This window comes from Lindgomyces ingoldianus (genome assembly GCF_010093535.1).
Source record: "Lindgomyces ingoldianus strain ATCC 200398 unplaced genomic scaffold BDR25scaffold_1, whole genome shotgun sequence".
Taxonomy (NCBI): domain Eukaryota; kingdom Fungi; phylum Ascomycota; class Dothideomycetes; order Pleosporales; family Lindgomycetaceae; genus Lindgomyces; species Lindgomyces ingoldianus.
This window is the reverse complement of record NW_022985162.1, coordinates 627,566-642,619: the sequence shown is the minus strand read 5'-3', so window position 1 is coordinate 642,619 and position 15,054 is coordinate 627,566. Positions and strand designations below refer to the sequence as shown.

Sequence of the window (15,054 nt, the reverse complement as noted above, 5' to 3'; positions counted from 1 at the left end):
GAGCAACTCGCCCATGAAGTACGTTATAGTTAATTAGCCTAAAGCTTTACACTAAGTAATACTAGTAATATAAATAGTGTTTGCTTATAAAAGTTTAGCTAAGAAACTACTAGATTAGACTAGCTTTCTGCTAGATATTAGACAAAGTCTAATATGCAGGCCTAGGCAAACATAGGTAATTACTAGATTAATATAGCTAATAGTCTGTGTTACTGTAAAAGTATTTTATCTTAACTAGAGAAGTATAATGTTCTTTTAAAAAATAGATTTATTATTATACTAAGTTTATGCTGTTTAAAGTGTAATATTGCACTTTTTTTACTAGCTATGCTACTACTAGAGCCCCTAAGTATAGTTTCTGCTTTAAGAATAAGCACACTTTCTACTTTTATACTTATTACCCTTAATAAGTAGGCTAGAATTTAGGTAGAAAAACACTATAGTAACTTTATATATTAAGCACCTCTGCTTTTATCTATATATATAAGAACGTGCTTGCAATAGGAGCTGTTATAATACTATAAAATTAAGTATACTATTAAAGTAGATCTTATAGTTAATAAAATATATAAGCATGTTTTATTTATATTTAGTTAGAAATATTTTAAGACTAATGCTAAAGCACTTTATAATATACTTCTAGGCATAGTAGTGTCTACAAACATATATTTAGTCTATTATAAAAAAAAGCTATAACACTAGTGTGTAAAGTAAAATAAATCTAGTTAAGTCTATGCTTTATTATTTATAAAGAATTTAAGTGTAAATTATGTTACTTAAATCTATTAATAGAATAACACTTTTACTAAAAAGGTAGCACTACAACATACACTGTAGGCCGCATCTGCATCCTCTAGTGGCTGCGTTGTCCTTTAGCTAGTTGTATTAGACAATACCTATATAACTGTAAGTGCCTTTACCTTAACTGTACTAGAGATACTACCTCTAAATAACATGTTATATAGTGTTATTTATATAATTATATTAAGCCCTACTTAGAAAGTTACATATTTATAAAATCTTATAGATAACTTTTTTTAGTGTGTAGTTTAAGTTCTCTAGGATGTTTAAAAGTAGGCTAATAGTAGGCTAGTAACGCTAACTGCTAGCGCTAGTTAATCTAGTTAGCTAGAGCCCCTAAAAGACAGGAGTTTGCTAGTAATAGTACACAATAATGCAAGTTGCAGTAGACAGAACAAGCTATATATACATAAGGCAGCTATAAACACTACACTATTACAACCCTAGGCAGCATTAGTAGATGTAGATAGAAATATATTATATTGCTAAAAAAAAAGTCCTTAGTTTCTTACTAATATTTTAAAGTAAAAGAGTATAATATGTAACTAATAAAAAAAAAAAGCTATTTAATGTGTTATAAATTATGTTATTAGCTTAAGCATTTTTTTAAAAGCTTTAATTTTTTACTTTATGCCTTAGTTAGCCTAGAAGTTTATAGAAGTTTTAGAGCACTTAGAATATTTAAAATATTTAGAGTAAAATTATAGTTTATAGTAATTTAATTAGCAGAAGTTAGCTAAAGTTTTAAAGTATTTTATAATTTAAAAAAGTACTATACATTATAAAGTCTTTATTAGTCTAAGAGTTTATAGAAGTTTTAGAAGTTAGTAAAAGTAAGAATGTAGTAAAGTTACTATAGTAAAAGTAAGAATATAGTAAAGTTACTATAGTAAAAGTATAACACACATAACCTGCTAGTAACTAATAAATAGTAATATAAATAATGCTATGTTATAAGTTTAACTTTAACTACAACATTAACATGCCTTACTTTTAGTCTCCTTTAGAAGCCCTAGGTTTTGTGACCTAAAATAAACATTAAGCTATAGCAGTAGCTGCTGCTTTAGGCTATAAAGTAACTTATAGTAGGCGCATTTTCTGCTCTTTATAAGCTATTAGTTGCTGTTGCTGTTTTTATAGTAGTTATAGTTAAAAGCATAAGTTGCTAATATTAGTATAGCTGCTATTACTATTGCCCTTGCCCTTGCCCTTGCCCTTACCTTCGCCTCCCTCCTACCCTCCTTGTCCGCCTCTGCCTCCCTCCTCCTCCTTCTCTTTTACTACTACTACTACTTTTTTCTTCTTCTTCTTCTCTTCTTTTCTTTCTGCTGCCTTCTAATAATAATAATAATAATAATAATAATAATAATAAGGTCTAGTAGCTGTTTAAAAAAGACCCTCCCTCTTTAGCTACTCTTCTTCTCCCTTCTCCTCCCCCTGCTATAGTGGTGCCTGCGCCTGTGCCTAGCTTACAAGGATACTACACCTAGAGTTAACAGGTAAACCCTGTTTACTAGCTATAAGCTTAGGCTAACTAGCTTACTAGTAAACATTATGTTTACTAGAAAAATAGTAAGTAGTAGTTTACTCTAAAGGCTACAAAGTCTACTTTATAAAAAAAGGCAGACGCAGTTTACAGTTATATAGGCTAAATTATAAAAATAAAGTTAAGTAAGTAGTTACTAAGTAATTAGTAGTGCACTTACTATTAAAAAAAAAGTTAAAAGTGCTAGCATTATTTTAATAACACTAAGTTATAAGTTAAGCATGCTAGATTAACTTACACTTATTATTATACTAACTTTTATAAAAGTAGTTATATGTTCTTAACTTGCTATAAAAAGGACTTATAAGCAAAACTACTTTTTAGACTTAAAGAAATAAAGTATTATCTTTTAGCACTAAAAGGGCTACTCTTTCCCCTACCTTCTAAAGGTGCTAGCAGCATTGCTGTGTAATAAGTATTAAGTATTAATAAATAATAACTTTTATATACATTTTTACTATAGCAGCTTTAAACTGTCTCTAGAGTAGCTCTAAGTACTATATAAAAAAAGACACTAAAGTGTTAAAGTTAAGTTAACTTAGTAAAGTATCCTTTACTATTTAAGTTTTAACTTTATGCTAGCTTTAGCTAGTGTCTTAGAAAGATCTAAGTAATAAGGCTTAGTAAAATAATATTAATATATAATAACTTTTATATACACTTTTATTATAGCAGCTTTAAACTGTCTCTAGAGTAGCTTTAAGTACTATATAAAAAAAAACACTAAAGTGTTAGAGTTAAGTTAACTTAGTAAAGTGTCTTTTACTACTTAAGTTTTAACTTTATACTAGCTTTAGCTAGTATCTTAAAAAAATCTAAGTAATAGAGCTTAGTAAAGTAACATTAATATATAATAACTTTTATATACACCTTTATTATAGTAGCTTTAAACTGTCTCTAAAGTAGCTTTAAGTACTATATAAAAAAAAACACTAAAGTGTTAGAGTTAAGTTAACTTAGTAAAGTGTCTCTTACTATTTAGGTTTTAACTTTATACTAGCTTTAGCTAGTGTCTTAAAAAGATCTAAGTAATAAAGCTTAGTAAAATAATATTAATATATAATAACTTTTATATACACTTTTATTATAGTAGCTTTAAACTGTCTCTAGAGTAGCTCTAAGTACTATATAAAAAAAGACACTAGAGTGTTAGAGTTAAGTTAACTTAGTAAAGTGTCCCTTACTATTTAGGCTTTAACTTTATACTAGCTTTAGCTAGTGTTTTAGAAAGGCCTTAAAGTAAAGCTTATTAAAACAGCTTATATTTTTAGTAGCTTAAAAATAGTTAGTCTAAGCTTTAGTTTTTTTAGAGTTTAGAGTTTAGACTATACTACTTTAACTACTAGTGTTTAACTAATACTTACACAGCTTCTAGCTTAACTTTTACTTATACTAAGATAGTGTTTAACTTTTATATATATAGTAAATATAGCTCTTACTACAGCAACAGCAACAGGTATTCTAATAGGTACAATAGTAGAAGTAGTAAACATAGTGCCTATAATATTTACTATTACTGCTTTACTATTAAACAAGAGGTAGGGCAGCTTATACGCTAGTATATCTAATTAGTAATAATCTTCTAAGACTTATAAATAAGCTTAAAGTAAATAAATATTACACTAGTGTACCTATCTTATAATAATAACTTTAGCGCCTATAATATCCTTATTACAGATGCTGCCTTATACTACAGTAACGCTACATACTTTACACTTATGCTAGGCGGAAACTTTTATGCTAACGCTATAGGCAGTTATACATGTAACGCACATAACAACTTTAACCTATAAGCTACCTAGTTAATAGAAACAGTTTAATAGACATAGTTTAATAGATATAGTCTAATAGACATAGTTTAATAGACACAGTTTTATAAAAATGCTAGGATAGAAACACTTTAGTAGACACACTTTAATAGACACACTTTAATAGACACACTTTAATAGACATAGTTTAATAGACACGCTTTAATAGACATAGTTTAATAAACATAGCTTTATAAAAATGCTAGAATAGAAACACTTTAATAGACACACTTTAATAGACATAGTCTAATAGACGTAGTTTAATAAACATAGCTTTATAAAAATGCTAGAATAGAAACGCTTTAATAGACACACTTTAATAAACACGCTTTAATAGACACACTTTAATAGACATAGTTTAATAGACACGCTTTAATAGACATAGTTTAATAGACACAGTTTAATAGACATAGCTTTATAAAAATGCTAGAATAAAAACGCTTTAATAAAAACGCTTTAATAGAAGCGCTTTAAGGAATGCCTATAGATAGGCTTTTTTAATGTTGTATATAACTCTATAATTCTACTGTCTATAAACTTCTGCAAACTTGTATAAACTCCTAAAAACTTCTATAGACTACTAGAAACTTCTATAGACTTCTAGAAACTTCTATAGACTTCTAAAAACCTTTAATGTAATTATAAAAGGCTATTAATTATTAGAACTTTTGTTAGCTTTTAATTTAATTAGTAGCACTACTAGTAATTACTAGGTCTATAATTACATTAAACTTATCTCTAACTATGCGCGTGTACTTAGCAATATTAGTAAACTTAGAATTATCTGTAGTGTTAAGTTAAGCAGTTAGATATAAAAGGTCTATAGAGCCTTAAAGCTGCACATGTGCGCAGTTAAATTTATTAACCTTTACCTTAAGCATATTTATTTTAGCAGTGTATATATTAAATAAGTTAAAGAACTTATAGCTTACTAAATTATTTAAGTTTTAAAGCGCTACTAATCTATCTATAATAAGTGTTTAAGCTAAGAGAAACATGTCTTAAATAGTAATAGCAGAAGTATAACTACTAGGTATATTCTTACTAAAGACTCTTTTTAATGCTATCTAAACCTTTTTTACTTAGACATTATAAAGGCAAGTCTAGTTAAATACTTAATTAATATTATATATAAAGTTTTTATAGTTCTTTAAATTAATTTTATAGCTACAGTTAAAATGCTTTAGGCCTAAATTAATTAGCTTAAACATGTTTTTCTGTTTATACTAGTTTATAAAACTAGATGCAAGGATAGTATGCTATAACTCTGCAGTGTTAGCTAGTAAGAGAAGCTAGTAATACTAAAGCATCTTCTAGCTATAATTTATCTGCCTAGCGCTAAAGAAAATAATAATAAGAAAATCTACAAGGCATTATAACATACTAATATTGCTGTACCTAACAGCATAGTGTACTGTAAGGAAGAGCTTAATCTCCTAGAGCATGCAACACATAGTACAGAACTTAACATCATCTACACTAGCGCTAGAACCCTACACCTAACGCTTAAAAGTAATAGTGTGTATGTTCTTAACTAACTATAAAAAATTATCTACTAAAAGATCTCTAATAGTGTTTTTTATATAACTAAGGCGCTCTAAAAAAAACTTGTTAGTTATGTGTTTTAAAAAAAAGTGTTAGCGTTGCATAGTAGCATAGAATAGTGTAGTAACATAAGATGTAAACCTCTAAATAACTAATAGTTCTAGTAGATAGTATTTACTATTATTCTATATAAGCTATGTTTAACACTACATAACAATATCTAACTTAATAGTATAGTGTGCAACCTTATCTACTATAACTAGGCTTTAATACATTTAGCTAATAGTTAATAAAAGGTTTATCTGCACATAAAACTATATAAGAACACTAAGCAACTACTACTTTTTATTATATAGTTAAGTTGCTTAAACCTATTTACTTTATATTAAGTAGATATTACACGCTGTAAGCTAATTACTATAGCATAACTAAAAGTAATTATTAAAATTATTCCTAGAAATATTAGTAAGGTTATTAAGCATGTTTAGACTTAATTAATTTAGCTAAATAGTATTATAAACTTTATAAGTTCTACTAATAAACCCTTTCTTATTAAATATAGCACTTAACTAATAATACTTAGTCTTAACTAAGGGTAAGTAGTTTAAAATAAAAAATGCTAGGTATTTAAAGAATGCTTTACTGCTAAAGACATGTAATACAGCTTCTAGGTAAAGACGCTTAATTAAATTAGTAATAAAACTCTAAAATATGTTATTATTAATACTATCTAGCCTATCTAATCTAGGGCTAAGTATAATGTCCTTAAAATTTAGAGGAACTGCTAGGTTGTGCATAGACTAAGTAAGACTAGACTTAGGTAGCTTAGAAGCTATAATAGCTACAGCGTTTGTCATGCTTTGCATAGTAGCTGTATAGCCTGCCTTCTTATAGCGCGTGCGATCTATAAAGTTAATGTTGTTATATGTAAGTACTAGCTTTAGGTTCTTTATAAAAACTTATAATTTATTCTTCTTAGCACTATTAGTTTTTATTAGCCTAGAGGTTTATAAGTAATTTTAGAAGTTTTAGAAGTTTTAGAAGTTTTAGAAGTTTTAAAAGTATTAGAAGTATTAGAAGTACTAGATAGCATATATACTTAAGCTTTTTTTACAACCTTATTTATTAGCTTATTAGTGTAATAATATAAATAACATAACTTAAGTCTACTTAAGACCTTAATTACGCAACACTTTATTCTAGACCTAATAAGATAGGCATTTAGCATAAATGCTAAAGTGTTTAATCTCTTCTTAGCCTAAGAGAAGCACATAATACTAGTAATAGTAAACACACGCTTTTTAATTACATTAGACTTATTAGCACCTTAGTAGCTTACATATTCTTAGCGTAAATTATGCAATATGCTTATAATAAAGTTATACTAGGTTAGCACTTAATTCTAAATAGTTTAACTAGCATTATTAAAGTTAAGTGTTAATATATTTATATTAAAATTAAAATTTTTAAAGTATCTCTTTTATACTAGCTAATTTAGCTTTAAAGTATAATAATTTATTACATTTTTTATATAAAAGACTTTTATTTTAAAGAGTAAGTTTATTAAAGTCTTTAGCACACACTACCTATTACACGCCTTATAATACTAGTAATGCTTAAGGAGTGTATTATTTTTTTTTATTATCTACTTATTCTAGCATAAAGTTTTAAAAGCTTTATTGGACAGTTTATAACACATCTACTATATACTGCAACTTCTCACGCCGCGACATAGGACTACAACGCCGCGTAGAGGCGCCAGAGATCCTGCCTGCCTAGGTAAAGTTGCTAGAGGCACTTACATTATTATTATAGTTTATAGGTTAATCTAGCATAAACATATCTTTATTTTATTTAATTAGAGAGTTACTTATTAGCTAAAAAAGCCTAAAAGGTAAGCTTAATAATAAAAAAGGGTTACTAAATATGTAACAGCGCAGGCAAGACAATGGGTCCGAATGCGGTATGAATCCACTCAGAGGCATATGGGAGTGCGTGGGGACTCAGAACCTGGGAATGCCATTGACACCTATAGGCCTTGTACGAAAGGATATCAGAAAACTACCGAGCTAGCTACGGGGGCGAGGTGCGACTAAATACATGAGGGAATAGGGGTAACAGCAGGGGTCGGGGCCAGGTCGAGGTCGGGGCCGATACAGGGGCCTTCCGGGCCATCCGAGATGGAACGATTCATGAGGATCGTTACAAAATAGAGCTATAGTTAGCGCGTCTACTAGTGCGTCTACTAGCGCGTTAGATAGAGTGCTAGCATTGTCTATATTTAATATATATTATAAAGCAGGACAAGCGCTTTATAATAATAGTAATTTTAAGAATTTTAACACAGTATTAAAGGGTAAAGTATGCTGTTAAAGATAGTAATGCTAATAGCTAATAAATAAATTAAAATATATATAAATAACTACTATTTTCTTTTAAACTTTTAGAACAGAATTGCCTCTTTTTTATTTAGTGTGTTTTAATTAGTTTAAAAGTTCTTAGAAGTTTTTAGAAGTTTTAATTAGCTTAGAAGTTTTAGAAGTTCTGTCTATTCCTAAATAAGTTAAGGGCGATTCTGGGTCGAGGGTCTGACTCGTGAGATAATCCCAAGGTTCCTTTCCAAATATTGTCACCAGCACGTGCTATGCAAGTCCAACAACATCTCCCAATTCCCGAGGTCGACATTCAGCGTCGCTTACACAAGGTTTTCCACATATAAATTACGATTAGCACCAGTTTTCATGTTGCTTCCTTCCTACTAGGATACGTGCTTCGCCAAACTCCTTCGCATCACTGATGCGCTCCACAACTTGCTCGTAGCCATCTCAAGACTTAGAAAAGGTCTAAGGCGGCCAGAGAAGCCATCTGTACTAGAAATTGCGCAGCTATTTAACGTCAAGCTACATGTTTCATAGTGGCCGAACTGGCTATCGTCATTGAAACTGGTTAGTCTACCGAAACTTCACGAAGAACCCGTTCCCTGAGATCGATCACCCAGTGTTAAGATATCTTCGACCGATGGAATGCGATAGATGCATCATTTACAAGCTTTTGGGTCTACAAAGGCAGCAGGGATCAAATTCAGTTCACAATATCTCGTACAACTGTGTGCTAACCACTGTTTTAATCAACCTCAAAGAGCATTCACCGAGGCCGCAGTCATATTCTAGGGCATTTTCAACGGTTCCCTGGAATCAAATGTCCTTTCTGAGGCTGATCTGAGGTTGAGTCTGCGCAAATCAGGTTAAAGACATAAATTTTAAATATGAATGATCAGCCTCAACTTTCTGCTCATTTAACACTGTCTTTTTCATTCATTCTCTTTAAACAGGGCCTTCTTCATTCGTGTCACTCTTTATATACATTCTATCTTTCTTGTGCAAGCCTTCCAAAAGTTTCTACCTTTCCAATTCTATTGTTCGGGTTTCCTATTTTCTTTCGAAGCCAGCATCATGCGTCGCGAGATCATCCCTCCTCTGTTAACTACAATAATAGCCATCCCTATCACTTTTAGTCGCCGCACCAAGCTCCCTGTCAAGTTCACAGCACTACTACCAACGTAGTCCGCGATCTCGGCTTCCAGGGCAAGATTGGTGACAAACTCCTCACATATGGCGATACCCTCTATCGCGACGCAGCCTACTCCAACGCCTGGCATAGAATGACCTCCGACAGCGTCGCGCTGGCGACTTCGGATCCACTGCAAGTTTGTGACACCAGGCTCTACTAAGACGGCTGGCCAGAGCAACTCTGCCTATTTGAAGCTCGATACGGAGAGGACCCGTTACTAGATGCTATAAGAATCACAAAAGTAGTTGAAACTGCGAATGGCAAAGGTGTTGTTTAATTTTGAAGAACCATCACCCCGGCAGCAACAATAAGATAGTGGGTGCAAGAGTGGCAACAGTGGCTGTCAATGACGATGTCCCTATTGCGTTCCGAACCGCTGAGTACTGGTGGAATGCTAGCAGTGAGCCATGGCACGGCGACGTGTGTGCGTATCGAGACACTGAGTAAATCTATGCGTTTGGTCACGGACAAAACACTCAAGTGTTTGCCACAAGTGTAAATGCTGACTCTGCAACACAATTTGAGGCATAAAACTACTAGAACGGAATCGCTTTGCAGAAGGAGCGACTAAAAAAAACTGACTGAGGACCAGGCAGTTCAGGCCCCATGGTCAGATGCAGTCACACTGTGCAAGATTCCAAGCGACAATTCAGATGGAATTCCATACACGCCAATCCCATATCCATATTTTTATCGCAATGGGAAGACTCTTGTAATCTCGTACACCAACTATCCAAATACATTGGAAGCACTCAAGGTGGTGAGTGCAGACTGGTGGTGAGTGCAGACTGCCCTCTACTCCGACTTCTGGTGAACTAACCACCCGCAGACATTTTCATAGGCCACTCTGAGTATCTAATTGACCGTAAAGAGTGACTAGATCAAACCTTGACTTAAAAAAACTCTGCTGGGCCCCTAAAAACTTATTCCAATATCTCTACCTTTCAAACCACCTCCGTCCGCCAACGCTCAGTGATGTAAAATCATTACTAGCTCAATTCAAGGCCTCCCCCAAGCGCTACACTCTTAATCCGTATAAATGCATGACTTGTCACAACGTCCTAACGTCATATCCTATGAGGAACGATGTTAATGCAGATACTTTGGCCAGGCAACCTTAGCGCCATATCCGAGGTTCGCTATCTCCTGGATAACTATGGGACTATTGGTCCCCTTTCTAACAGCATGTATTCTTGACTCTGGGCGTCTTAAATTTGTGATACGTTCCCAGTGAACATATTGTTGCATAACCTTAAAAGTGAATATCACTTTCCAGGTGTCAAGGGCTACTTACAGTTCTGTTGAGCGTCAATTCGTTAGAGATAGGAGGTTCTACTAGGCACTCCTTGGATGAGTGTGGCACAACCGACACTGTCATCTCGCCCTCTGCAATCTGTAGAAAGGAGAGCCTACTGGAAACTGTCACGGATCCTGAGAGTAGATTCTAGACACATCTGGCCCGTTCCTGAACTCTCTTGTGCGGCACAAGGAAGAGAAAAGTTGCGATGGCACTGCAAAAAAAGAACCCCCCCCCAGTCCCATGCATTAGCAACGAACAACACGTTCGAGGTGCTGCGACTGTCTTCCTCACACCCAAGAAAGGTCTTGACGTATAAGGAGAGTGCCTTTTCCTTCGTCCGCTTTAGCGGTTTCCAAACTTGTGGCACTTTCGACATGAATCCTTACGAAGCCGGCCCAGAAGCAGAGAGATAATACTGTAAGGCTGCGTGGTGGTGTAACGGAAGAGTGTTGTATTGACGTGGAGCCTCTAGGGCAGCCATGGCATGTGGAGAGAGGCACTCATAGATAGTGGCTTGGCCTGGTTACAAATACAACTTGAAAGCGCAACCAGCATTATCTAGGCGCACAGCTTCAGTGAAATCATAGGGGATTTTCAGCGAGTCAGAAGAGATAAAGAACTTACCGAGGATAAATAGGCCTTAGGCAAGTGAAGGTGCTCATTGACGGTGGTGTAGAGGGACGTGTGGAAAGGATTTCGCTGGCGACCAGGATTTGCAAAGTCACTCGTCGTCCCCAGAGATTGTTTGCCGAATGCGGAAAGGGTTTCTCACGTAATCCCCGACCACCACATCAGTCTTCCGACGCCACAAAAGTGTCCGATGAGGCTCTGTTTCAACTGAACAACTTACGATTCCAATTGGGAGACTGTATCTAGCTCTAACATACACAGACCGTTATACTGTCCGATGTTTACATCACAGCCATTGTACTACGGTGCAGCGATGAAGCTAGAGAGTCTGTGGTGTTTCTCAGCATCTGTATAAGTATGCCGTGTGTATATATCTATTTTTTTTTTCATCCAGAACTCCTTTCATAGAAATTACAGGTCTTTCAAAGTCAGAATTTTCTCTTTCTACAACAGCTAGTAAAGCCCCACCTTCTTTAAACACATTCTTTCCTTTTTACCCCAGATCCAAACCCCCAAAACTCGAACATGCGCTTCACAATCATCACCGCTATCGCCATGCTCGGCCTCACTGCCATGGGTATGCCCTCCCAGGACAAACGCGACAAGTTCGAACCATGCTCTGTATTCGGCAGCAACTGCGCCGTCCAAGACCAAGAGTTCTGCGATCCCGAGACCGGCAAAATCTCTGTATGCCACAAATTCGGCAGCGACTGCTGGGTCCGGTATACCCAGGAAGCATGCGCAGCCAAGGAGAAGCGCGACAAATTTGACAGTTGCTCTGTCTTTGGCGACAATTGCGTTGTCGACGGCAACGAATGGTGCGATGGCACGCAGAAGGTTATCTGCCACCAGATCCCTTTCACCGATGACTGTTGGGTCCGGAACACCAATATCGCTTGCTAAACTGAGCAATGTGGGTGGGGAGGGTGGCGGGGTTATCAGCAGATGTTCTCGAAGTTCTGGGGTATGGGAATAGGCACAGGGCCAACTTGAACCTCTCTTTTTTTAAGTCGGTAAATGCGCGGTAAATGCACGGTAGCAGTCGCTTCATGTATACATCTTCCGTGACTTTCTATTGAACTTGCTTCGGTTAGTTCCCACTCTTTGTACATATTCTGGATAGAAGGACTCATGTAGTGATTTGGATTAAATTATATTTGCATATCTATTTCGAAGGTAACAATGTTGCTTCCATACACAACACTCTGTTAGAGATCACATCCACACCATGCCCATAGTTCTTTTAATAAATCGTATGTATTTGATTGTTATATGGTGGTGTATGCCTTCCCCAATCTGTCAGCGAACACAACATGCTCGTCATGTGTTCTTATCACAAAGATTAACTCCAGCGGCGAGTTGAGCTAGACCTCTATTATTTCCCCCGTAGACCTGTCCATTGCATGTATTCTAGCCAGACATCCCTCGCAATATAGCTCCAATCATTGTACGCCTTAGTTGAATACGGAAAGCCATCATTATTCACCCTGCCCTACCTCTCGTCATTATACTTGCTATCAGGCTTAAGGGCAAGCTCCCTAAGTCCCGAAATGGCCGAGAAAGGAGGCAAACAAGAACCAATGCCCTCGTCGGAAGCGAGTACGATTCTTAGGGGTGTCGAGAATCTCTCGACCTTGGTCAACAGTATGATCCAAGTAGGCAGCTAAGATGCATTCGAGGGACATAGTCTTATCGGGGTTGCGGCACTGGGGATGTGACACGTGTGTCAGAACTAAACCACACGTTTCGAAATTTCTGGACCGCGTCGTCCACGACATGTTCCCAGTTAGGCTTTCGCCCCGTGTCGAGAAAATCATTTCGTTAGTCTTCTGCTGAGTCAGTTGCGATTTAGAGAGTGGCCTGAAGGTGGACGACGACTAGATCTTCTGCAGAACAGGGCCGGACGGTTCCGTTAGTGAATTGAGCTGCGATAGACATTCGAAGAAGTGTCCTGACACTCCCGAAAATAGTCGGGTGCGGGTATCCATCTCTGATTGGAAGGACATTTTGGGAGAAAGAATTGTGTGGAGTTGGAACGGTGAAGAGAGATACGACTTGGGAGAGAGGCATATTGGATTTGAGGCAAATCTATTGAACGAGGAGGAATGACAATCATGAGGATATTTCTGGCAAACAATGTGAGCCATTGGGACATTGAAGGTAACAGTATTGAGGAAACAATGCTTCAGTACACAATAGTGGAAACACTGAGTTACATCGTCTACTGGTTGCTCGATAGCCCTCGATCAGAATCATTTGTATCCTGTGATTCGTATCAGTATGAAAGAGACGCTTGCGCTCTATGTGGAAACATGTATTCTAAGCTCTTTTATAAACCCCTAGAGCCCAGGAAGCTCTCAGTACTGCTAGACCCCATGCCATGCCTAAGCTATCCCAGATGACGTTTAGCTTACTACCCATGACCTCTTTCCAGCCAATGGCGACTTCGACCATAGCAATGTTAGCACTCTCAGCGAGCATGAGCATCTCAACATCAAATATCCAGCCCTCGCAATGCATGTATGGGATAATGTACGGTAGAGCAGCCCGGGAGAAAAGTTTGAAGCCGCACTGGGTATCTTTGACTGCCGCAGTGGCAGGGGGAGTCATTAGTCGCAACAAAAGATGGAATGAGTGCATGAGGAAGTTGCGGAGTTTGGAGCGCTGGTGGCCGATGAGATTAAGAACGACAGTGAGAGTGACCAGTTACATACCTTGACCACGGCTTCACTTCCAACAAGATGAGCTCGAGACCCAATTGCTACTCCTCTGCCAAGCCTGTCCTCGACCGTCTTGCACCCCTCAACGAGCTTGCCAAGATCCTCGAAACGACTTGCTCCATCAGCATCGGCAAACACGATATACTGACCGCGCACGTGTCGCATGCCATGTGTGACGGCTCCACCTTTCCCCCGGTTCTGCTCCAACACGACTACCCGGATGGAGCCATGCGGAATATGGGTTGAATGTGTGGGGTTGGGGCTCCGCGGGCCGGGGATGGGCATCGGATGCTGTGATAGCTGGTGGTCTCGGGCAAATTCGAGGGCTTTTTCAACGGTGGAGTCAGTTGAGCCATCGGACACGATTATGATTTCCCAGCCTTTTGCTTTGCCAATACCTTTCTCCCCTTCATGGGCGTTCCCGTACTCGCTCTGTAAATAGCCAACGGCCTCTTCGAGCATGCCACCCAGTCGCTCTTCCTCATTGAATGCAGGAACCACGACCGACATAAACAGCTCGGCCTCCTCAATTCCTGGGGGAGTACCGCGCTTCTCCTGGGCCAGCTCTTTGTGTGCCCTCCATGTGTCTAGCCAGCAGGGCAGCTGTTTTCTTTCGCTCCGGTTGCCGTCCGGGAGTATAGTCAGGTATGCTTTCTCGGACCGGTGAGGAGGACGAGGAACAGGGGCGACGAGGACGAGGGCGAAGTAGAGCTATGCCAATCATGAGCGTCAAACTGCGTGGGTAGGCAAGTTGGTTGCGAGCGAGCTTACCGAGCAGGAGAGCACAAAGGCAAAGATGACCAGAGATAGGACTAGAGTAGGAGTCGGAATGTCCTGTATCAGGGCTACAGTGCGCTGCGCAAGGACAGTGAGGGAGTCCATGGCCACCAAAATGCGCCCTCAGCTAGGCGAAGAGAATATTTAGGGACAGAAAAGGTTGCCCATTGATGCTGCCAGAGGGTTGTCACAGGCGATTGAGAGGGCAAAATGCGTTAAGAAGGAAATGAAGGAAAAACAGTTCGTCGTTTGGTGAATGGAAACAACACAATGGGAAAGCGGAACCATTCCCGTCGCGCCAATTGAGGCCCCGAGAAAGGATACGTGGAGGCTGACGACTCAAAACTTCGCCTCGGC

General features: G+C 37.2%; 3 protein-coding genes across 3 annotated transcripts; 2 read left to right on the top strand and 1 right to left on the bottom strand.

Moving 5' to 3' along the window:
- Positions 1-7,658: 7,658 nt before the first annotated feature.
- Positions 7,659-8,922, top strand: BDR25DRAFT_347914 (uncharacterized protein; the record flags this gene model as incomplete). The annotated part of the gene is made up of 8 exons (XM_033694340.1): positions 7,659-7,691; positions 7,736-7,786; positions 7,838-7,901; positions 8,301-8,404; positions 8,463-8,567; positions 8,616-8,675; positions 8,733-8,798; positions 8,842-8,922. 8 exons carry the CDS (start codon positions 7,659-7,661, stop codon positions 8,920-8,922), a joined length of 564 nt encoding a protein of 187 aa, XP_033554426.1.
- Positions 8,923-11,434: 2,512 nt separating this feature from the next.
- BDR25DRAFT_338400 (uncharacterized protein) lies at positions 11,435-12,103 on the top strand (the record flags this gene model as incomplete). Its single annotated transcript, XM_033693279.1, has 1 exon — positions 11,435-12,103. The coding sequence occupies exon 1, from the start codon at positions 11,726-11,728 to the stop codon at positions 12,101-12,103; it is 378 nt and encodes a 125-aa protein (XP_033554425.1). The 5' UTR covers positions 11,435-11,725.
- A 1,327-nt stretch (positions 12,104-13,430) lies between these two features.
- BDR25DRAFT_274829 (uncharacterized protein) lies at positions 13,431-14,952 on the bottom strand. The gene is made up of 3 exons (XM_033687438.1): positions 14,692-14,952; positions 13,915-14,631; positions 13,431-13,864 (listed from the first exon to the last, which is right to left on the bottom strand). Exons 1-3 carry the CDS (start codon positions 14,800-14,802, stop codon positions 13,520-13,522), a joined length of 1,173 nt encoding a protein of 390 aa, XP_033554424.1. The 5' UTR covers positions 14,803-14,952; the 3' UTR covers positions 13,431-13,519.
- Between the last annotated feature and the right edge of the window lie 102 nt (positions 14,953-15,054).

What these genes read in the sequence shown, in the direction of transcription:
- BDR25DRAFT_274829 (XM_033687438.1), bottom strand. Translation starts at nt 14,802, where the DNA reads ATGGACTCCCTCACTGTCCTTGCGCAGCGCACTGTAGCCCTGATACAG. An exon ending in CCTTTGTGCTCTCCTGCTCG is followed by an intron (nt 14,632 to 14,691) that starts GTAAGCTCGCTC and finishes TGATTGGCATAG; the next exon opens with CTCTACTTCGCCCTCGTCCT. An exon ending in GAAGTGAAGCCGTGGTCAAG is followed by an intron (nt 13,865 to 13,914) that starts GTATGTAACTGG and finishes ATCGGCCACCAG; the next exon opens with CGCTCCAAACTCCGCAACTT.